This window comes from Sipha flava, unplaced genomic scaffold (genome assembly GCF_003268045.1).
Source record: "Sipha flava isolate LNK unplaced genomic scaffold, YSA_version1 207_pilon_pilon, whole genome shotgun sequence".
NCBI lineage: Eukaryota > Metazoa > Arthropoda > Insecta > Hemiptera > Aphididae > Sipha > Sipha flava.
Genome location: NW_020272813.1, coordinates 413100 through 438850, shown reverse-complemented (window position 1 = coordinate 438850; position 25751 = coordinate 413100). Strand labels below are relative to the sequence as shown.

General features: G+C 31.3%; 1 protein-coding gene across 2 annotated transcripts in view; it reads left to right on the top strand.

Annotated features, from left to right (window-relative positions):
* Positions 1–25751, top strand: part of LOC112682567 (reversion-inducing cysteine-rich protein with Kazal motifs) — a 56949-nt gene that overhangs the window by 12206 nt on the left and 18992 nt on the right. For both annotated transcript variants that reach the window (XM_025553198.1, XM_025553197.1), the window contains 2 exons: positions 1429–1478; positions 21796–21874. Coding sequence is in view for 1 of the 2 variants with exons in the window: in XM_025553197.1 (XP_025408982.1) it covers positions 1429–1478; positions 21796–21874 (129 nt within the window). In the remaining variant the exon portion in view is untranslated. The remainder of the gene's footprint in view (positions 1–1428; positions 1479–21795; positions 21875–25751) is intronic.

The following is a 25751-nucleotide window of genomic DNA, read 5'->3' as shown; positions in this document are numbered from 1 at the left end:
TGCCCATCAAACACGTTTCTTGACGCCGAGGTGGCATGTGTATTATGTGAAACGTAAAACAGACGTACATACTCGAAAAACACATGTTAGAGTGACTCTACCGTGAACATTCGGGTGATATGGTATATGTCAGTTTTCCTCCCTCGACACACAAATAAATAACCGTTGCCCATAAACTTCGATATTATCGTTTCTGAACTAGAAACACATTACGGGTACGTGTACATATACAATACGTAATACTTAACGTATTTTATATAGTATACAACTAACCACTATCCGACACAGCAAAAAGCGGCTATTATAGACGTTTCTTAAGAGTGTGCGTTGTTTAAATAGCTAAATAGGACACGGACAACATACCATAAGGTTATTTCCGACTGGAATACAGTGTGTTAAGTGTACAGGAGAATGAGGAGGACTACGTATATAACGAAATCCGAGATATAGAACGCTAACGAGGCGCGTTCATCTGAGCAGAAGACGGTTGAATCGGAAATAATTGAGCATGATAAATGCGAATTTCTAGTGTTTTAAAAATATACACGTACATTTAACTGCGGTGGATTTATTAAATTATTTTCCTTGTTTTTTTTTTTCTTAACTCAAGCCAGATTGAGGAATAAAATATACTCTCAATAAATCATAGTGTACAATAGTGGACAAAAATAAATGTTAATTTTTAAAAATGTCGTATAATCAAAGAATCGAGAGTCTATATAAGAAGTAATTCATTTTTGAACTATCGAGAACTTACTGTAATATTACTAACTATTTTTGCACAGTATTATATTTACTTCAGTCTGTAATGAATCATTTAAATGGGCTGCGGTGCAAGCCGAAACACATTTTCCAAAAACCGTTTTATGGCGTACATTATTGTTTTTGTATAGGTACGATTAAGTATCCTGTAAACATACATAACATAGTATAGGCCAGGGGCGGTCAAACGGTCGATTGCGGACGATTTCAGAGATTCAATCATGTTAGAATTTATTTTTAGGCCACGTGCACTTTAACAATGCCCAGATCAACAAAATAAATATTAATATGTTAATTAGACTTAAGTATTTAGATTTTAGAAAATATTATATTATTTTTAGTAATTAGTAATTAGTTTACAATACACTTTAATATATACACTTTAAGCAAGTATGTTTCTTAATAATTATAATTTAATAATAAAAACATTTTTCCAAGAAAGTCGATCTTCAAAGGTGAAGTATATTTTTAGTAGATTGTGGCCGAAAAAAGTTTGACCGCCTCTGATATAGGCTATTCGCGTATATAATTTATAGTGTATAGAGGGCACCGTGCTTTGCGCACCTCGCGTATTGGCAAAACCATATGAAAAGCGTGTATAATTTATGTATAATTGATTGTAGAAAAAATAAAAAATGATATTTATCGTTTTTATTATGTTGACAGCCAAGTGTTGCAGCCGCGTGACCGGGAACTGTAAGAGAGCCTGCGAACAAGTGAGTATTCTTTTATACACCTATAGTTATACAAAACAGTTTAAACAGTTTATATAGTACAATAATATATAGACAATAAAACATACATCACATCGGGTCAGACTACGTAACGCGATATGCGTCATGAAGACGGCACGGTGCGTTCAATATTGTTATTGTTGCAGTGTACCATATACGCGCATACGAGTATATATATACATAATACTAAACAAATGTTTTCGTTTGTGTACATTCTAAGACACGCGTACTCGTATTTAATATAGTGTGTAATGTACTTGAATATATAGGTATTTTACATAATATACTTAGTGCATGACGTACGGCAGACGCGTACACAAGGGGAGGTTTTAGGGGCTTAAACCTCTCCCCAAATTCAGGAAAATTATTAAATATGTTTTTATATAGTAAAAGTGATATATTAATTATGAAAATGTACTACCTAAAATCCCTTTTTCTGTACACGTCTGACGAACGGTAAGTAAATGTACGAATATACAAGTTAACCTGTGTACTTATATGTAATACTTATGAGGTATGCACACAGAGGGAGATTTGACGTTTTTTATACCGATACTAATTTCACGTATTTACATTTCGGTCTTAAGAGATTGATCATCACGAAAATTGTAATTTTTTTTAGTAATCGAGAAAAACATAACTTCATGGTGTAGTCTATTATGAACCAAAGTTATATTTTTGTATGAAGTATTTCGCAGAAATGTTGGAAATATTGTTACATTATCGCCATTGGAAATTCAATTTTACGTCAAAATATGTATAGGCCTAAGCGCGGATCCAGGGGGGGTCATTGTGGTCATGACCCCTCCCAGAAAAACATCAATATTAGGTCCTTCGTGTTTATTTAAAAATTAAAATATGTATAAATTGCGTTTTAAATTTTTTTCAATTAGATTTTTTCTTGCAATAAAAATGTTATACAACATACTATATTTATATACATTTAAACTACATCATCACTTATTCATAAAATCATAATTTCACCATCCAACTTCTAAGAATATTAATAGTGATTATAAACTTACTGATAAACTATAATATTGTTGGCGAATAAATATAAATATAATAGTAAATCTGCTGAAATTTTTGAGTATTCGACCTTCCACGGAAAGATAACTTATCTTAGATAAAATTACTGTCAATCCGTTGGCTGGTACCGAATTGGTTCCCGAGCTCCAACCCAACGTGCCGTTGGTTCTCGTCTGAAAAAGGTATTTTATTAGGTATAGCTGAATTGGTTTCCGTTTAATTACGCACATTTTCCTTCTCAATTTTACAGGCTACTGTCAACTTTAAAGTAGGCTTGGTTAATGTGCGTTAATGTATGTTAAAAAAAAATGATAAAATATATACAATTTTAAATCGTTGATTTGGAAGTTAACTAGTCATTACTTAGGTGTACGAAATACAAATAATAAAATATAATAAATACATTTTAAAACCACTGATTTGCAAATTTGAAGTTAACTTTCTTTAAATATTCAATTCTCGTAATTTTCTCATTAATGAACTCAGTCATACAATTTTCCAAGTATTTGTTATTTCTTTCCTGTTTGCTAGTAATTTGCTAATCTCTAGTAATTTATAGTTTATTATATTTCTATACTCTATCTTATCGATATAATAATTGTGTCTATATGTCATACATATAGCTTTTAAATTTTTGTATTGCTCTCTATGCACTGGCCCGCCTAACCTGTACACAAACGGAAAACAATTCAGTTATACCTAATAAAATACCTTTTTTCACACGGGCACCAATTCGGTTACTCCCAATCCGTTAGCCGTATGTTTATATAATATTATAGGTACCATATACTTGCAATGGCACCGCTAATCGCTAATTTAGGTTCTAATAACTTGTTAAAAAATACTATAAATGCAATCATTCTCCACTCTCAGGCGTCTTAAGATATGGCTTCGTTTAAACATGGGAAAGGAACGCTTTGCTCAATATTCACAAGAATATGCCCATAAATGTTAATAATATTATTTCTAAATTTGGAAAAATAAAACAAAGAAAATTAAACTTTGTTATTTAATTTTAAAAATTAACAATTTCATATATTCATAACTATATTCTAATTTAAAACGAAAGTCATATCAAAAGAGGTTAAAACTCAACTGTATTTGACAATTATACGACCAATAGTCATGTATGGTTCACAATGTTGGACGTTACGAAAGACTGAGGAGGAAAGATTAGCAGTTTTTGAGAGGAAGGTACTTCGTAAAATATATGGACCTATATATGATCAAGAGCTTCAAGGATGGAGAAAAAGACATAATCAAGAACTGACGGAGCTTTTCAATAGACCAAATATTATAAACGAGATCAAACGGAGTAAGTTGGAATGGGCAGGACACGCAGTTGGGAAGCAAGATTCAATGGTTCAAAGGGTACTTCAAAAAAACCCAAAGAGAAAAAGACCACTGGGTAGACCAAGGCTACGCTGGGAAGATGGAATTAAAAAAGATTTCCTAAGTGCTGGCGGAGCGGAATGTGATCACAGGGACTGGAAGGAAGTAGCGGAGAATAGAGAAGAATGGGAAAGGATTTGTTCTATGGCAAGATGGTCTCAAAGGCCTTAATAAAAAAAAAAAAAATAAATAAATAAATATTCTAATTTAAATTAATAATTTACTTTTATTATTTTGTAATAGTGTATTATCTTTTTGTACTTTCGAAAAAATGACCCCCCCCCAATTTGAGTTCTAGATCCACGCCTGTATAGGCCGATTTATCTGATTGGAATGTCAAATAAAGTTTCGAAACTTTCAGGTTGACGTTTATGTAGCTTCGCATTTTCAGTAATGTTTAGAATATTTGAACAGTATTATTTAATTCGTTATAAAAATATATGACTTAGCATGTGAAACTTTTGACGAATTTTAAACTGTCATCGAAGTAGACATTATTTAACTACTTGAAATACCACGGTTAATAACTTTATTTAGAAGAAAAAACGAAATAATTTTAGAAAACGCGCATAATTAATCTAGTAATTACACGAGTGCATCATGCGTACCACTAAAAGATACTGTAATATAGTATGCATATTGCTCGACGTATTTTCACATATAATTTAAAAAATTTAAACTGTCACCGCGTAAAACAGTGCGCAGTGTTATTGACATAAATAAAAATCGTAAATTGAATTTACGAAAATCCTTTAAAATACCATTGCTTTAATTAACTATGTACAAACGTTGTATTGTATGCGATATCAATCACATTACTTTAAACAGTTAATTTTAGTAGAATATATTTTCGAATATCATTTAATATTAGTCGTCCGAGAAAAACAAATAGCTATTGATCATATATTATATAAACGTAGGAGCTCAAGTGATTTCTGACTCCACCAGAAATCCCAGTTCATGCATGCCGATTATTACATGCATTACGAGTATGATACAATACAATATGGTATATGTTTACGTACATATATATATATATATATATATTATATCGTTCATGGTGTGTGTATGGGGCGAGGCGGTTAACATTGCTTGACAGCCGGCCAAGTTTTGTGCGTTATGAATTATTGTTTACGGCAACGACGACTGTTGCTGTGGCAAACGAATATGAGTTTTGCCAAGGCACGTCTGCTTTTATAAATTATTTTGTCCGTCGTATGCAGTATATGCGTACACCATATATATACATGTCATACCAAACACACTGGTTTAGGGCTCGGTAAGTAATTTCTATTGGAATTCTAATTTATAAAAATATTAAATAAACTAGGCCTAGAAAAAAAATACATTTTACCATACTATTTATTAATTATTACTAAAATGTTTTAAAAAACTACAAAATCAATTTTGAGACAACCACGATGTGATTATTATTACTATAAAAATTACTTAGAAATTAAACTAATGTATTATAGTTATACGTTATGTTGACGGTCCAGATGTCTGCCTTTCGTAGTTAGCTAGTTATGAACCATTCCATTATTTCATAGTCTCTCGCGAAATATTCACTCTCATATGGAAACGCTGCACACTCGCATTATAATGTTAAAATTTGATACATTATATACGCATTCTAGTGGCGTAATTTTTTTTTTTTGTTATTTAAATACGCATATAGGCGAAAGGCAACATCTAGAGTTTTCAACCCTTAAAAAATTAAACAATTCACATATTATATAACAATTCTATTAATTTGCATATCATAGGAGATGTATTTTTATATTATCAAAAAAAGAAACGTTAAACATTATATTAACTAATAAGGTAATAATGTGCGTCTTTTTCATGTATTTAGTAATCAAAGCCAAATTACTAAAATTTTACATTTTAAACAGATAAATGTATAGTCCTTGCTTGGTCCAGACACCGGCACACTGGTGCATTCGCATATTGTATAACTGCAGAGTAATATTATAATATTATCGAATAATCCGTACTCAGCACGTATTATTATTATTATTATTATTATTATGACGTGTCCATTGAGACAGACGTTTTGTTCCCTTTGTCTAGATATTATGAGCGAAACAAATACACGAAAAATAATAATAACAATATATATGTATAAACGTATAATATTATTATATTTGTTTACGCTGTACACATAAACGCTCTGCCGCCGCCGCCGCCAACGACGACGACGACAGGTGTTCTCCTGTATTGTAAGGAACTTGCACTTTTTTTTTTCATCACACGATTTTTATTCTATGAATCGCATTTTAACACCTTGTCTGTTCGTCTGTAGGTCCGCGAGTTTATTGTTATATAAATGCGTGTGTATAGCGACGACGGTGGCAATACAATACGTCGCTTCCAATGTTCCACTGTATGTGTGTATGACGTGTGCAATTATGTCCGTCAACGAGGGAAGTGCTGTTAAAATAATGTATTATTAAACTTACGTACAACATAATATGATTCTTATTATCAGCGCTGTGACAAAGATTTTTTTCTCGGCGTGTTTCAACATTTTTCTTATTCGAGTAGATGATTTTTTCTATTTATTAACCATCTTGCACGGCAGTTGGAGTAAAATTATAATTTATACTTATACATATGTTCACATTGGAAATTATTCTATCACAACAATAACACGTTTTCCGCGGTCAACTATTGTAAAATATAATTTAAATTATTATAAAAATTAATTTCGTTTCGATCGTCCCCCGCTAGTAGTTGTCTCGTCTATTCAGCCTACTGCAATTTTTTTCGAGATACATTTGAAGTATTCTATAGCTCTATTCGTTCGTAGTTTATTATATAATTATTTATTTTAATTATTATTTATATATGTATATAATACTGGCACTTATAATTACGCATATTACGTGTAAGAATGCAGTGACAATATCTGTAGTAATAATCGTTTAGTTTTAATACTTTACTAATATATCCACCATAGAAATATTATAAGTGATATTTTCTTCATGAATTACGTACTATAATAATTGAAATTCGAATGAAGGAAAGAAAAATGGTATTTTATTATTCTTATTCCACTACGCGTAATAATTTCAATCACATATACATAAAATAACAACGGTGCTATATAAACTATATAGACACTAGCTGGTATTTTATTTTCCCGCCTGTTTTAGTTTTGCTTTAAAAGTCATTTTTCCAACTGCATATTAACGTTATTTTATATTATAACGAGGAGAAATTTTGTTATAATTGACATAACATAACTATGTTATTTCCCTATCATCTGAAAACATTATACTTCATAATAATAATCACAATGCACTCCTGAGTCTATTCGCGTATAATATTTAATGAGAAAAAACAAACGTATTTTGGAAACATGCCCGGGAAAATAGCTTGTTTTGATTATTAAACGTATTTCTAATGAACACACACTTGTTTACGAATAACTGATTTTCGAAACAAATGTTAACACGAACGACGCGACGGTTGAAAAACTTTAAAATCGCGTTAACACGACCAATTTAAACGGAATACCTGGTAATTTTTGCACTGATAATCAAACATATTGTTTTGATACAATTATATGATATTCATCGTTACGCGATAATGAATTGACATTTTAAAATAATATTGTTTCTAATAAAACGTTAAAAAAACATCATATCATTTCGGAATACATGTATTGAACTTAAATAATTATTATTTTCGGTGATTATTATTTGTGGGAACACGAATTACAATTTATGATCTGTATTCTAGTAGTTTGTTTATGCTGTTTTTTAGGATTTCCTATTAATATTGTATTTACACTTCATGCGATTTAAATGTCATAACGATAACATATCATTATATGCGCCTCGAGAATATGTAATACAGACTCCGCGAAGATGTGTTCGTCTAAACAACTATAACTTGGAAGACAGACTGGTACTGCAGTATTTACGTACCTAGCACAAACGGTATATATACACTCACACACACACACACACACACACACACACATCGCTTTCGCTCAAGTATATAACAAATATATTATAATGTATACGGAGCAGAGGTTTTATAACCATTCTCGTTCGCCGCCGCGCCGTTTTATTGCGTTGGGACATAAAAATTTCGAGAATTTCATACGGCATTAAAATGTTCATTTCTAAATATTTATAATAGCCGTTCGCTCCCATTTTTATTTTTAATGTTCGACCACCACCTTTATATAAATGATAATAATACTCGATTGCGTCACATGCGTTTGTCACTGACCAATTAAACGTATGTACGAGAGCCCTTCTGCCATAAGGATAAATCGGTATTTTTTTACTATTCTAGCCGCTGAACTTCCTGTTAATATTATCTACACATCGCATATAGTTGCACGGGTATATTTATTAATACGGCAGTTGTGGACACGTGCGATATATATTAGATATGTACTCATGCGTGTATGCTGTATAGATGGTATATTTACAGAAAGTGATTTTTCGTTAAGACATTAAAAGTTGTTTTATCCACTTGAATATATCACAAGACCATTGACGAGGATAAATATTGCATTCAAATGTTTAAGGTGATCTTATTTTGTATCACTTACAACTCAAATGGTGTGTACGTATTTGGCCGCTCGTAAACAGTATAAAATTTCGCGTACAATACAATCGGATCAGGCATAAAGTTCTGAATTATTGTGACTGCCGGTGTATTCAATATTTTAACTTGTACTCATGAACATGCATGTTATTAAGTTATAGTGATTTAAATTAATTAAATTCATAATTTTAATTAACTGCGGTAGTAATTTAGATTTTATTTGTTATAAGATTAACTTGAAGGTTCTTTTATCAACCGTGATAAGTTTATCAAGTTACACGAAAAAAAAAAAATGATAATTTCTCAGCAGACGGGTCATAATACGTCTGACCTGTTTTTAAATGATCCGTGCTAACTCATAATGGTATTACGAGCACATCACGACGATTGTGATCGAATCAGATGGGAGATCTCTTATGATTGACCGTGACTTATAATTTTTATATTGCAATACATATACAAGAAAAATTCTAACTGATAATTAATATGCCCGAGACTACGTTCGAAAACGCAACAAGTCGGTCCTGTACACTTAATTATGAGTGTAGTGGCTACTATAAAAATTGTAAATAATATATTAGCATTTAATTTTTTTAATAACCGATGTAGACTTAGATAGTGTTAAGCTGCTATTAATCTCGTGGAAAGGGTAAGATTATCTAAACAACTACCAAATGTAATGGGAAAAATGTACATGTTGATATCACGGTGACGATTATCTCACCTCGTGTGTGAAAAATAAATCCATTAAAACTTTATATTAACAGTGTTCGGAACACTAAAAATTGAACTCGTTTACGTTTATGTTCATTTTTTTTAAGTGAACATGTTCATGTTCAAGTTCTATGAATAAATGGCTACATACTATTGCGCCCTAAAAAAAGTATAAACAGGCGATAAATTCGACCGATAACTTGTGTCCTGATATCAGCTATGCCATAACTATCGATATGTTAACTAAAATGTGTGATATCTATCGATGACTAATCAACTTTACTATATTGGTCCAGTCAATTGAGTGAATCATATTAACATTATGTTAGCAATAGTTGTATCAGTTATATCTGTGTATTATACTCATATATCACAACTTATTACATTTTATCAGACTCCTGGCATCAAGTATACCGATTAGAATAATTTTTAATTTTATCCTTATCCTAAAAATATTGTTCTAATGATTTATTTCATTCTAATGTCTTTTTTTTTTTTTTTTATTAATATTTTGAAGTTGATACTCATAATTTATTTCATATAAATTTATTTATTTTATTAATTTTTTTAATTTTATGCTAAAAAATTATTTTACATTGATGTTTTTTTCTCATATATTCAACATCTATGTATTTATAAGAAATTATAAATAGTGTATAATCGAAATTTTCAGAAAAAAATAATCGATATTTTAGCTATCGATTATCGGGACTCAACTGTTATCGACTATTTTGGTCGGGACGTAACTTACCTATTAATTAAACTCTGGGACACAAGTAGTATGCACCGGAAAAAATGAACGCGTTTATATGGCCGTTTATTTAAATTTTTTTATTTTATATTTAATGAATCACTTAACTGAACTCAGTATAAACGAAACCTTTAGAAAATGTATAAGGTATACATTTAAGTTTTAAACATAAAGTAAAAACTTATACTTAAACATATTATAATCAATATTTATTAATTTTTAAAATGGTAAATACATTTTATACCCTCTAAAAATCCTTAAAATTCACTAAAATATAAACTTCGTTCACGTTCCCGTTCTATTAAAAAAAAGCGAGTAACATTCGCGTACCGTTCACAAAATATGAACGTGAACGTACGTTCACGAACTATGGTATTTCTAAACACTGCACTAATACTCGTATTATCATCCATCATTTAAGTACAGCCACCAACATTTTTTTTTTTTTTTCAATCCAAAGATTGGTTTTTAACAAATGTTTTACAATAAATGGTTTCTCCATTTTTCTTTATCATTCGCCATATTATTAAGTTCTCTATAGAAAGTGACTCTTGCATACTGCATTATTTGGCTAATGTATTTCGTTCTAGGTCTTTCTTTTGATCTTGTACCCTCTATCATTCCTTCGGTTATTATACTATGCAATCCATCTCCATCTTCATTTACACCAACATTTAGACACCTTTAAAATAATGTTATGGTTGCATTTACGAAATGTTATAGTACGTATTCATATTTAAATGGTAACATTTTCTTTTAATAAAATTCATTCCAAGAAGAACATATATTTTAACTTAATCATAATAGTTTAATTATCGTGTAAACGGGAGAAGGGAGGAGAATGAATTATACCGAATTTTAGAACTTACTCGATACATTGTAAAAGAAAAACATATTTCAAAAAAATATTTATTATAATTATGGTACATTGGTTCGTATTGTTCGTAATAGTATTTTAATAATTAATATTAATGGATTACCACTACAGAGAGAGAAATTTATTTTTTTAATTTTAATCAGGCACATGCTGACACACAATTTTACTGTGGTTTCGATAAATACTGTACCATGTATGTTGATAGTATGTTCAAAATCACGCATAAGTGGTTTCGAGTTAAAAAAAAAAGATTTTTTATTAAATTAAAATAATATTAAACTTGTCCAGCATTTAAATTTTTCTTGCAATTCTTTATACATAAAAAAATAATTATTTACGTTGACATACGTTTTTCTTTCTTGACAAAAAGACAACTACACATTGTATATTTTATTATTATGATTAATTATTTTTCTTATACACACATACCTAAATAGTACCTGCACACAATAAAATGCAATGCGTACACACGTATACCCAATATAAATATATTCCATGCCGCCATATTGTTATGTAAATTTAGGAATATTTTTTTGTTCGTGTTCTGTGCCTCGTTGGGTAATCCCTTAAACCACATACATTTAGAACATACGTAAAACATAATATATCTGATGTCAACTTCACCGGGATTTGTTAATCTCCTTTTCTAGTTAGGTCGCAGCCGGCGGTGCGTGTATAAGTGAAAATATGTGTATTTCGGCACACATGTCCGGTTCTGCACGTGGGAATGTAAAATGTGTGACGACTGAAAAAACATTCAACACGTTTTGAGTATATACAGCAAGAAGAAATAATATTTTATTACTATACAATGCGCTCCTTGAATAAGTGCAGTAAATACATACATATTTATAGAAAGAAAAAAAAATAATACTATATGATTGCTAACTTTTTTTTATTTCAAACGTAGCGTCATTGACGCGGTCTTTTACGTAGATATCAAATTAAGTATATGATAACGTTATTTTTATTCAATTTGATGAATTTGGTTTTATCTAATCTTATTTCACTTGAAATATTGCAATACTACATAAAATAATATCGGCAAAGAAACGGAATAAATAAAACCATAAACATTATGATTTTAAATAAGTTATAAATTATATTGTAAAATAATCATATTACTTAAATTATTTTGGGTTTTCGCATTATATATTAACATTATGTTAGGGGTTAGATTAACATTATATAGTAATTAGATGGATGTGGACCATGCAAATTATTTTTAAACAAAATTTGTTGGAAGGAAATTCATTTTCACCCTAATAAACGTCAACGTAATACGTTAATGAGGTTCACATGAGCCTACAAGAGTTAAAGAATATAATAATTTTTAACACCAATTATTATTAAAATTAATGTTTCAAATAACTATTTAACTATTAAAAAAAAAAAAACCAAATAAGGGTCAATTTTTTATTTTAGATACTGCTTGCAGCATATGCGTATTTAATTTATTTATATTTCTGTAAGTAAATTAATAAATGTAGTCTAAAAATTAACCACTTCAACAAAAATCAATGATATTTTTAAAGGTACTGCAGTTGACATGGACCTTTTTTTGTAAAAACAGTGGTTAAGATGCGTAAAACAAAGTGTATTCATTTAATTACTTTAAATTATATTTTATAGAGGCTATCGTTTTCGTTTATTAAATATTTTTCATTGCATATAACAATGCTATTTATAATATAGAGCGAAATTGAGTTATTTAAGAACTCATTAAATTTATTTGGCCATTACTTCTGGTAAACTCGTCATGTTAATTTAACCACTAATTTAATTTTCAACCACCTTATCCTATATTGGATTGGTCAATTTGACTCAAATAACAAAAAAAAAATTAAGAGTAGGTATAAGAAATAATATCGAGTGAAATATTAACTTTTTTATCAGGTGTTTAAACGTTTAATTATGTTTGAATTAATTGAACTGAAAGTTATATCCTTCATACGGTTAACGAACTAAAAATATTAATTAATTTCACATAAAACAATTATAAGACAATTATTAGACGTATGATGAAATCGCTGGTTTTACTGAGATCTTTTGATATTTAACAAAATTAAAAATTTATTCTTGGGTTAACTTCAATAATAACATCTTGAATTTGGCAAAAACTTAAAGAAAAACGGTTTTGTAAACTTTTTGATGCATACATTTCCACTTTCGGCTGTATCGATTAAATATCCGTTATTTCGGAAACAGTTGTTGGGGAAAGAACCTAACCTAACTGTGAAGAAATTATAGGTTTATCGTTTATACACTGTTCTATAGTTCTACAGTTCTTACTGTTCAAATAATAATCTAATCGAAAAATTATTTATTCGTATAGATATGTGTTTGAAAAGTCGTTATGTATGAATATTATTTATTTAAATTAAACAACTATATAATATTTTAAAAATTTATAAATAAACAGTTATGAATCAAAATTAAAAACTTACGATTATTATTTATTGTTAAAAACTTAAATTATATGCGATCGCTTTTAAAAACTCCAATTTACAATAGTTAGGATTGTTGTTTATTCGTTTTTGAATCGATTGCAATCCGAGATTGCGTTCAACACCATATTTCTTCTTCTTAATTTGATGACCGGATATTAACATTTCAATCTGTAATTCTGTTTCAGCTTGAATTTTTTGCATGATTATAAATTTGTGAAGTCCTGAATAAAATATATGAATTGAAATATTAATATTAAAATATATATATAATTTGTAATATGATTTATAACTGGATGAGGAGATGTAAGTCGATTTAACTTTCTATGCCACGATTCAGCTGTATTAGTTGCTCTCGGAAGTTCTAATCGAACACGATTGGAAACTGACCAAAAACCTGGTGAAAATAATGGAAAATTTCGTGAAGGCACATTGTTAGGCTTACCCCTTGTTCTCATACCAATTTTTCCAAGTACACAAGTTTCTTATTAAAAGTATGTTAATAGATTTTTTTTTTTCATTATTGTTATTGAACAAAGGTTTTAAAAGTAACCATGCTTCTTGAATCTAAAATCAAAATAATTATAAAAATAGACTAAACGACTAATACCGTACCATGTCAATCGGCAAAAATGCCATTGTGGGGATGTGTCTTGCTAAAAGATTAAAATCTGCATCATTTGAATACTTTGTAGATAAATCAACATTATATATTTTTCGATAAATATTTTGACAGAAATGAAAAATACATGTTGAATGCTTAGCAAACGGTTAAACTTCATTGATTGCGTTTATTGCTGATATTTCAAAATTTGTTATAATTTTAAGATCCATGTTTTCCGTTATATTAATGTTATTTTCGTTGCAATATTGATTAATTAAGTTAAACATTTCACTGTATATTGATTGACATTTTCCGGCTTAAAGAAAATACACTAACGGAACGAATATTTCTTCACTACCACGATTAATAGATGCATGTATACAATAAAGCTGTTGAAAACTATTTGAGCATGTTCCGTCAGCTAGCCAACATTTTGATTCCTGGAGATGTTTACAATTTTCTTTTGTTGTAAACAATAAAACAGATTCGGTTTTTTTTTTTACAAAAAAATATTCTCCAGATAATGTTGTACATAATGACTGTGGAGGATCTATTGGTTTAATTTTTTTGGGTTCATTTTGATTTAGGTCAAAACGGCGTTGACGTTTGACAATTTGTTTTACTGATTCTTTAGTAATATGTGATGAAATAGTTTTTGAAGTACCTGAAATAGACGCATGGTATATTTCAATTGGTTTTTCAACATTTGATTTTAATGCTTGCTGTTTAATATTTTGTTTAATTTTTTTTGCTTCAATAGCAATTGGGTCCGCTGCATGAAAGTGTTGATTTTTGGAAAATGTAGAAAACTCGTCGATTTTGTGTTCTCCGTCCAACGTTTTAACGGTACATATTTTTGTTCCACATTTAGTGGAACATGACCAGTAAAAAACGTTTTGGTCGTCACGTTTTCTTTTATATATTTTATTTAAAGTATATAAAAAATGATTTAAATTTAATAATTTTCCCCCGTGAATACTTTTTATAATTTCTACGGAACACATTTTATTTAAAAAAAAGACAAATTATATAAATTATAACAAACTAAACTTGAGTACTGACTGCAATCATGTTTTGTTGTATATTATACCATACTGTATAAGCCACTAATATATATATATATATATATATATATATATATATATATATATGTATATAAAATACCACTAATAAGCTATAATAACAATACCACTATCTACTATATGTACTATATTATCTTTATTACTTTTAGTAAACGATATCAATCGGGTACGTAGTAAAAATTTAAGTTTAAAAATAATTTTTTCGAACAAATAATTTTTCGATTACATTACTATTCGAACAAATAACTTTTCTAACACTCGTCATTCGAAAACATGACATTCGAAGACATGACCCTCACCCGTATAAATATATATGAAACATATTTTTATTATGCTTTACTGTTATATGTTAAAATTATTTTTAAACAATTTGATTACATTAAAATCGAAAAAATATTTTAATCACATCAACCACAATATTCTAGTTTTGGTCGCTATTTCATCGTATTTCCAGGGAAAACCGTTTCGGAAATTGGCGTCAGAAACGGTGACGCATTTATTAACTTAAGGAAAAAACACTATTCCGTTGATAGAAAAAAAAAAAGTTAACACAAGGGAATCACAACCCTTGCTCTCTTCACGGCTATGCAAGTGGTCACATCCGTACAACAATTCACGTGTGTACATATACGTGTATGTGTGCGTGCGTGTGTGTTTATAGGTATCCCGAACACGTGTGCTGTTTTCCATCGTAGACGGTGTATTTATTTTATCTTTTTCTTATACATTCGAGTAACGACCCATATACGTGTATTATGTAGAACACAAGGCACCCTTTGCTCATTACGATGTGTGTTGTGCAGCAGGGACTATGCGTACTACTACTACAACGCGACGTACAACGAGTGAAGCGTGTGCTCGTGTGTGAGGTGGCCGTGTGTGTCGCGCGCGCGTTCGGATGTCTTAAATCAACCGGAACGCGTTGCGAGTACGGGGGCCACCGCCGCTCTGGTCGAAGTGCAAACAAAAAACGCAACGCGCTCACGCCGCTGGCCCGCATCCAAGCGCGCGACGGATCCACGATGTCGACGTTTCAATTAAACGTTACAATATCGCGTTACGCTCCGCAAAGGTAGTACCGCTGCTGCACCGCGCACGTACTTTTTGCGTCGCGTTCCGTTTCTGATTCTCTCACAGTTTCTCCCGTACGACGTCGGATTACAAAACGCTCGATTACGACTGACGCTCTGGAGTAGTAGAATAAAAACCATTAAAGCTTTATTTTCCGTTTTTTTTTTCTTACACGATATCGTTTTAACGTTTTGGCGACCTCCCCGCGCGTATCACGTAATATATTACACACGAAATGTAATAACTGTATTACATACGTACGACCAATATTTGTACAACGTCGAAGCGGGACGCCGCGATGCGTTCAAAACGGGTTTTTCTTTTCCTTCTTTTTGTCGTCGTACCCGTCATCTTGGCGGGGTGCATGTGCAGCAGCATCTCGTTAGGGATATTGTTATTACTATAAATATTTTAGTGTCTCCACATGCTCGAGTGCCCCTGTCGTGCGGTCGAATGTAATATATTTTCCGAACCGTATTATTCATCCGATCGTTGGTAGTAACGGAACGTGCATACACACAGAGTATTTTTATACTTGAAGACATACAAACGCACCGCACTCACCACCCGCGTTTACGAGGAAACAGTTCGGTTACACCATAACCACTAAAGTTGGTGTTGCAGTAGTTACGGCGGGTGCATATTGTACATAGGTTCCGTGCTCAGCGGGCAGTATATTCGTTTTCCAACGGTTTGCGAATTTTTCCAGTACATTTTTCTGCTGCTTTGTGTATTGAATCACCAAAAGCGTCACGCAACATTCGGGCAGGACGTTTTCACTCAGTACGTAGGTGGCACCTATTCTACTCGGAACGGACCCTGAATATAACCACTGCAGTAGTTTTCATGAGTGCAAAAAAAAAATACTCTGTACTCGTATGTTAATAATTCTCATTCCACCGCGTCGTTTGGAATTCTTTTTATGAAATTATATTAATAATTAGTGTTCGGTAGCTCGGAAGTACTGTGAGAAAATAGCGTGGGTTATAACGTACAACCCGAACGCATCGGTTTTAAATTTAAACAAATAATAACGTAGTTAACGCACCCGGGGAACAGTAGCCTTAGCGTATAACATCCGACAGCATTGTTCGTCCAACGGATGTTATTTTTATTTTCAAAGACTGTCACATAACTTATTCTGTTACCCAGTCGAAGGTGTTGATAATGATAATTGTCTTCGAGCAAACGGTTACTATGATGATAGGCGTGTGTTGCGGTGCACGCAGCACACGTGATTCGTATGTAATGCGCAGGGGTTGGATCGGTAGCCCAAGAACGTGCTTCAGTCACAGATCGCGGGGAGGAGGAAATTCCTGTTCACAACCGACACTATTTTCTATGATATAACTATTTATATAGATACAGTACGCATACGTACGACGACACACACAATCGCAGACAATTAATATAAAAGAAAACAAATGACGTGTGCGTGCATACTATGTGTTACTCTTGTTAAATTATCATACTAGTATGCCAAAAAAAAAAAAAAAAAACTAATCGAAGAAAATTAACACTTTGGACGCATTACAAAACGTTATGATTCAGATGGGAGTTCAGCTATACTCATTATAAAAACGTGAACGGCGATGATGAACGATAACTTCAGATTCCGTACGGCTTTGTATACAATCTGACCGATTGACCGGGTGAAAAATTGATATAGTAATATTTTAGAGTAGAAATATTAATGCACACAAAACTGTTTCTTTAAAAAAATATAAAATGCTCAATAATATCCAGGAAATATGGCGCGCTTTTGCGTTGAAAAATGAAAATAAAGTTCTTAATTGCAGTCACTTTACATAATATTAAGGGTAGAAATTGATCAGAGAAAATTGAGGTAAAATCATCTTTCGGTGGGGGATATCATTTAATATGATAATCTTAGTATTCTTAAAATTAAGATCTAATACTAGTTAAAACCTTTTGTGATTAAAAATGCCTGTAGTGTTTTGCCAATATTGTTTTAATGAAATTGCAAATTGTAATGAAAATCAATTCACTGTTGTTAAAACTAATGATTACAAATTACGTGCCATCATGAATAACGTTTAAATTAGTACAATGAATTGTTAAGGCAATGGTGATGACTTAAATCTTGAATGCGAGACGTTTAATTATTTTGCTATGAGTTAATATAATTCGCAATCTAATATATGCATCCGAAATAATATCATTTGAACAAATTACTGTAGACCATATTTGTAATGCTTATTAAATTACAATCTAATTTTGTTGCTGTGTAGAAACTATTAATTTTTAAAAATTACTATTAGTGTATCAAAATAATTTACATTGGTGTCTTGAAATCATATGGCCAAAAACAAGTCAGAATCTTGGATACTTTGGCAAACGTCATGTATACACATGCCAATTAATTAATTTCCGGAATGAGTTTAGCTTTGATTTTACTTTGAACTTCAAAACACCTAATTTTATTTAGGTTTATTACAGTGATGACGATATAGGTAGAATTATAACTAATTTAATGTTTTTAACGTTGTTACCGTCTAAATGAATTGAAAATCCGTTACTAGATATAATTGACGATTATGTTATTTAATCTAACCTAACCGCATTAGAACATAGTTACACTATGTTATTTTCGTGGTGGGTTTTAATAATTTACGATGCATCCATTTCAAAACCATAAAATAATATAAATAAACACCAACCGGGTACTTGACTTTTTTTATTTTTACTAAAAATACGATTTATGACTTTTTAATTGGAGTTAAGTTTATAATTGTTGTGGTTGTCGTCATCGTCTCTAACAAGAGTTAATTTCATTGATCAAACATTTTAACGACTAATAGACTATTTACTACCCAGTCATATTTTACCAAGCTACTACTATTACTATTAATAATGATGATGATGATAATAATAAAAATAATAATTGTAATGATAACAAAGTATATTTGTCTGAATGCCTACGAAATATTAAGCACTCGTTATCGATTTGGCACATATGGTCTCGTAAATTAATTTATGTATATTATCTGTTTTAGATTTATTTTTTCAGTTTTTTTTACCACTCCGCGGTCTTCTGCGTAATAATGTGATATTGAAATAGATCTAACTTCTAATAATACTTACAATATTATAAGTAGTTGCCGTTTGGACACGGGAAGCGAAAGATAATACATGATTTAAAACGGATACCGGTGGCGGCGGCGACGGTGTGAGTTTATGCGTATGACGATTCGAGAAAAAAAAAACAAAAAAAATTAGAAAGGCACAGCACTTGCGTCGGTGCGACGGGACTTGCATGGGTAACGAACCGAATTCCTCGTTTACCGGACACGCGCACGTACACACAATCCGATATTGTCCTCCGAATTCGTAATCAAGAGGGAAAAAAGTTCTCGTATTGTACTCGTATTATTATTATTATTTTAATATTTTACTATTTTAACCGACTGGCTGTCTTTTTCTTTCTCCCTATCCCGCAACGCTATTAGCATTCGAACGCATTTGTCATCCGTTTTTGTTGTTATTATTATCCAAAGCACTACTACTACGTATGAAAAATAATATAATATGTATTATAAGTACGCCGAAGGTATACTGCACGACACGGCACAAATATACTCCCCTAAATTGTCAAGACCAGTGTCCGTTGAATTATGCATGTGTCGCTACGCTGAGCGGTTGCAGCCGATGTGCATTTATACTGCATTCGATCGTGTGATGCGTGTTTACTTATGACTGGTGATTGAGTATGATATTAGTTCAAGGGGTGTATTGATAGGATATTATTACTCGATATGCGTACCTATGGTTGGTCCGACGACAGAGTAGGGCTGCACAGAAATAAAAATTCGTTGCAACTTTCTTATCTGACCCTTAATTTTCCGATAAATATACATTATAACATATGTTTCGCAGTCGTACTAGCTCGTCGAATCGACTATACATATATTTTATCTCTCTTTCTATCCCTTTTATCATAATAACTTCCTGTGTACTTAGTTCCGGCTTGATTTAAACGCTAACACGTAATCGGAACTTAACAGATGTGTACAGAGAAAACCAATTATCGAACTCAATACAACGTAATAATTGTAAAAATATTATGTTAAAATTGTATTATATTACTAGTCATGCGCCTAACCCAGTGATAAAATATTATACAATACGAATGCAGTTATTACGACGGATTATAATAGTATTTTAGTAAACTGTCCGTTCTGCTCTGGTTTTCAAACCCAGAACATCCTGATATGAAAAATATTATCATCGTTCTGTTTTTGTTGCAATATGGTCATGTCTGTATATTTTTTAAAACACTTTGTAATCAATTACTACAGTTGAATATATTATTATGTTTGTGCTAAAATATACCAAAGTGCTATGACGGGTTACAGCGATATACTCGGTTGGTTTGGTCATCTATGGTGCGCATCATAATCAACCTTTCGCAATCATGAGTTTTCGTATCTTTACCAGTTAATTATACCGAATACGTTTGCAGCATATTCGAACATTAACTGGTAAAATATTTTCAAGGATCGTAGTCAGACATTTTAGAATAATGTATTCGAGAACGCACACGTTCTTCACATACCACTATTTGTGGTATGTGTACAGTCAAATCCCATCAAAAACAGAAAGATGAAACAAAAGATTACATCTAATTAAAACATGAGACCGTCGAAAATATTCGCATAATAAGGCGATTTAAATGTATGTAACGCTCTACGATCAAACATCAGTTAGTGAAATCGAAATTATTTCCGTTACGAGAATAAACGTTATTTCAAAATCCTTTAACAAATAATTATGTCTAATGCATTGTTCAAAATTATAATGTAATAAAATCAATGTTCGTTCTCCCAAAAAATTATGTTGTATAATATCCTTGAAATGTTTACGTTTTTTTTTCTCATAAATCGTCGTTCACATATAATATCATATCGTAATACGAGTATTTATATTATATACGACTATATTGTATCCAGATGTGACACACATAATTTTGATGACATTAATTTAGTAATATTTTACTGTTTCAAGATTAGACCACTGCAGTTATCCATTAATAATAACGTCAGATCTCGTATTCCCTACAGCACTATATCAAAAAACAAACCCATGCTGCGGTCCCCTGTGAAAAATATTGTATAAACCGCCGTAAAACTATCAAAGAAATGCTTAAAGATGTTGATGAACTGTTTATTTTTTATTTTATACATTTTTTTGATAAAATATGTTTTGTATAATGAGCTTATATTTTATGAATTATCATAATTTCAAGGAGCTAAGAAACTACACATTTATTCAGTTTAAGTATAATATATTTAATACAGCGTTAACATTACAATAATACTATAAAATAAACACATTAACTTGAATATTTTGTGTTAAGATTCTTATAACTTTCATACTATAGAACTATTTGTTTTGATTAACAAATTAATATACATTAAAAGATATTTTATTATAAAATATTTTGTCTTAGACATCTATATAAAATAGTAATTCTTGATCTCGTATACCTTGAATGTATTCGAACATAACTGTTAGTTATAAAGCAGGATTATAATGTATAATCACTGTCACTTATTAATTTTTATTTTTTTTTTATTGTTGATACTTATCTATCATAAAAAGTTGATAAATTATTATACACAGCATATGGTAATCTTATGTATAGCCATCATATTAAGGTTTCAAATACTTTCGAATAATTCAGATATAACTAGTCTCTGTAAAAAAATATCATATAAATATAATTTTTAATTTATTTTCTAGTTGGCTGTATTACAAGAAAACCCAAAAGATAAAATAGCTGGACGGATAACTGATTTTTACAGACATTGTTCCTCAAAAAATGTAAGTATCTACTAATTTATTCAATATCATGAATTAAAGTAAACGTAGTGTCATCGTAAATTATATGAAGTAACTGATTTAAAATTAGAATTTTATGAATAAAATACGACCACGGATAATTGTAAATTTGTTATAATTAACTGAGTACAATTTATATTGTTTAAAACCTAACCTTTTTATTCATTAAATGTATATATTGTGGTTTGTATACTTTAACATTTTTATTTCTAACAATCATTTAGAAAGTTTTTAAATTCAAGAAACCGAAACGTGAGTTTCAGTATTGAAGAATTTAACAATAACATATTATCATCCGTTTGGACTGAATATGAAAACAAAAAAATTTAAATGTACTTGTGTATATAAAGTATCCGTATAATAAACCATAATAAAGTGAAAACTGCGATTTCGTGTACATTTTTTTTCATCTGATTCTTCGATGAGTGGCGGTCGGTGGAAAAGCGATTATGTATATTTAAACCAGTTGTCGTATTTAAAGAGAAAAAAATAAAAATTTTATTTTCTCAAAACAAATCAAGTGACTTATAGAAGATATATTTAAAATAAAAAATAAACAGGTTATTACAAATAAAAATAAAAATAACATATATATATATAATAATATAATAATTTAATAATAACATTTTGCTTCTGAATTTACGAGACATGTAGAACCTGGATCACGTGATAACTATCCGTGTTTACATCTATTCTATTGTTCATAATAATAATTATAATTATACTTAATATTGGAGTAGTTTCCGATTAATCGTTTTTCAGGCACACAGAAATAACAACACACATATACACACATATACACACACACACACACACACACACACACACACAACACATGTGGGTAATCCGAACCGACTTTACCGTACACATGGTCCTTTTAATCTGACACCGGGGTTATCTCCAGGGATCTGACTCGTTTTCCAAAATGTGTCTTTTTTTCCCCCTTTGCGTCTCTCACGCATATAATAATGCACACCACGACGTCTAGGCGAGCGAGTGCATATGTAGGTACACACACGCACACACGAATATATAAAGTGAATATAATTAACGACGCGTGTACATCTCCCGGCCACGGAGAAATAAGAAGGTAAATAATTTTTATTTTTTTCTTAAACCTCCATCGACCGACTGCGGTAAGTGATAAATCGACTTCTGCCACACACACGCACCGGGCGCCCGCAATCTTGATGACCACTTATCCTTGTCACCTGTGTCGTGATTTAAAACAACACTAGGCTACCTATCGTAAATACACGCGTATTTTATATATATATATATATAAATATAAATATATGTTTGTGTGTGTGTTAGTGTGTATTTATTATATCTTGTGTATATTTTATGCTCATGCTGTCTGGTGCGCACGAGTTCTTGTGTGTGTTATATATTATGTGTTATGTGTGTGTATGTGTATTTGTGTAATATCAACACGAGAAACGGCGCGTTGTAACTATCATAAAATTAAAAACCACGGGAGTCCGTCTGCAGGTTCTCACGACTAGCGTCTCCACCACACACCGTCACCGATCATCTGTCAAACGCCAAACGTTGTGCGTAATATCGTCAATGTCTTATCGACGAATCCGCAGTCTTGTTCGAGTACATTCGCATTGTCCGTGTCTTAACTTCATTTCGTTTTACGCTCTCCGATCCCCATTCGAAAACTGATGTTCGATACGTTATGATCATATATTCAAATCCGCGTTGTTATTTCTACGAACTCGTACGTCGCTTTTGTTCCGCGTTCGCCGCAAAGCCGCCGACAAATCCTGCTGCAGTTGTTGCTACTCCAATGCCCTGTCCGTCACTCGTATTCGTCTACACTCGCCAGCACCAACCATCGCGGCATTTAAACCGGCCTGATGCGCGCACGTAATATGTTCGTATAATACACCGTTGTGGTACAATACCTCTCGACGTATCGATTACAATCCGCGTACAAACCCATAATACCACACGTTTGTATTTTTTTATGTAAAGTAATCCGAAACGTTGTTCATCGGCATGCACTATACATAGTTCGACACGAGTGCATTACAATACCGTAGCCCATGTGCATAGCTATATCGCAGGGTCTAAAACGTTCACATTTTTCTGCCGTACATGGTAAATTCGAAATAAATAGTAAAAATAGCCGCGTTGCGTACTCTACAGTTAAATACGAATCTATACTACATATTTGGGAATTGATTTAAATGCGTTTTATGGAAGTTTTTCGAGAATTTAGAATTTTCTGCATTCGGCACGAGTAGATTCTTGGTTAACGTAAGTATACTTACCATTATAATGGTTTTCGTGACTTCAACGAACAAGAAATTTATTATCATACATATCCAAATGTCATATAGTACTCGTCGTTGTTTACTTTATTCACTACCCACGAAATGCGTCGTAGTACTAACGTATTTTGTCCCCTACATTTGGTATTTTCGGCATAGTTCCGTTGAAAACGATACTTCTCGAGTGTTCTGGAGACGCTATGATACATATAAACCGCAGTCAGGTACAACACATAATCGTTGCGGGATGTATGTATAATAAAATCAAGTAGGTGTACTGTGGCCGTAAAACAATTCTCTGCGGGGCGCGTTTGGGGTTAGGCCTGCCAGACGCAACGTCATAGTAAGTTTGATATATATATATATATATATATATATATATGTATGTATGTATGTATGTATATGGGGGGGGGGGGGTAACGCGACGGAATCACCGCGGTGCACCTTCATCATGTCGAAATCGTAATTCATTAATCTACCTCAAAAAGTTTCGTATCCGTGATCATAATCTCTGTAGGCCTTTCGGTCTGCAAAATAAAATAAAAATTCCTCTTCGGGTCAACGGCGATAAATATGTTTGATTTATTAACGAGATACACGACCACCACCACCACTACTGTACCCCGTAACCAAGTGCCACAAGAAAATGTATAATGTAATACTTTACATCGTTGTTCATGTATGACTGCGGAAAAAACATCTTTGACGCCACCGCTGTGTTTCCAAAACATACAACACATTATACCGATACGTAGGTAATAATATTTACATTCGGTCGTTTGATATCTATTTTATAACGATATTAATTCTCGTTTGTCCGTTAAAAAGTAACAAAAAAAAAATAAAATAAAAACCCACGTCACGTGAATCATGTCTGCGTGTAATAAAAATATATGTCGTCTGGAAATATTTTAACATCTATTAAAACAGTGATAGCTGTGATGCAACGTGTGTTGGTTAAATGAATAATGAAAAATAGTACTAACCATCGTGTGAATTTTGTTTAGATTTTTATGCGTAACGGAAATTATACGAATAAACATACGAAACGTTACGTTCATTACAGATATACTATGTGTATGTTATACTGTTATGATAAGAAAATGGTTTTTAAACGAACAATACGTGAACGTATGGTAAATTTAGACGCAGCATGGGTTTAGTACCGAGTATACAAGTATATGAAAAAACACTTCCATGAAATAATTTTATAATCATCTACGGGCAGCGTATAAACCATAAATGATAATAAATAAATGAATATATGTATCATAAATTATATCCAACTTTATACTGTTTAATATTATACGATATTATGTGAATCATTAATCAACATTTTATACGAACATATATTATTTTGAAATTCGACTAGTAAAATTAAATCGGTCGTGTTATTCGTTATTTGTTATGTTTTCATAAAATATTAATAAATATTAATGGGAAATAATCAGATACATATACGGACATATCCATTTTATTTTATTTTAACATTTTATTGTTGTTGGTGTGTAAGATATAATGGTATTGAAACAGTATAACTTACCACCAACGCTCACGTAGGATTTTAATAATATC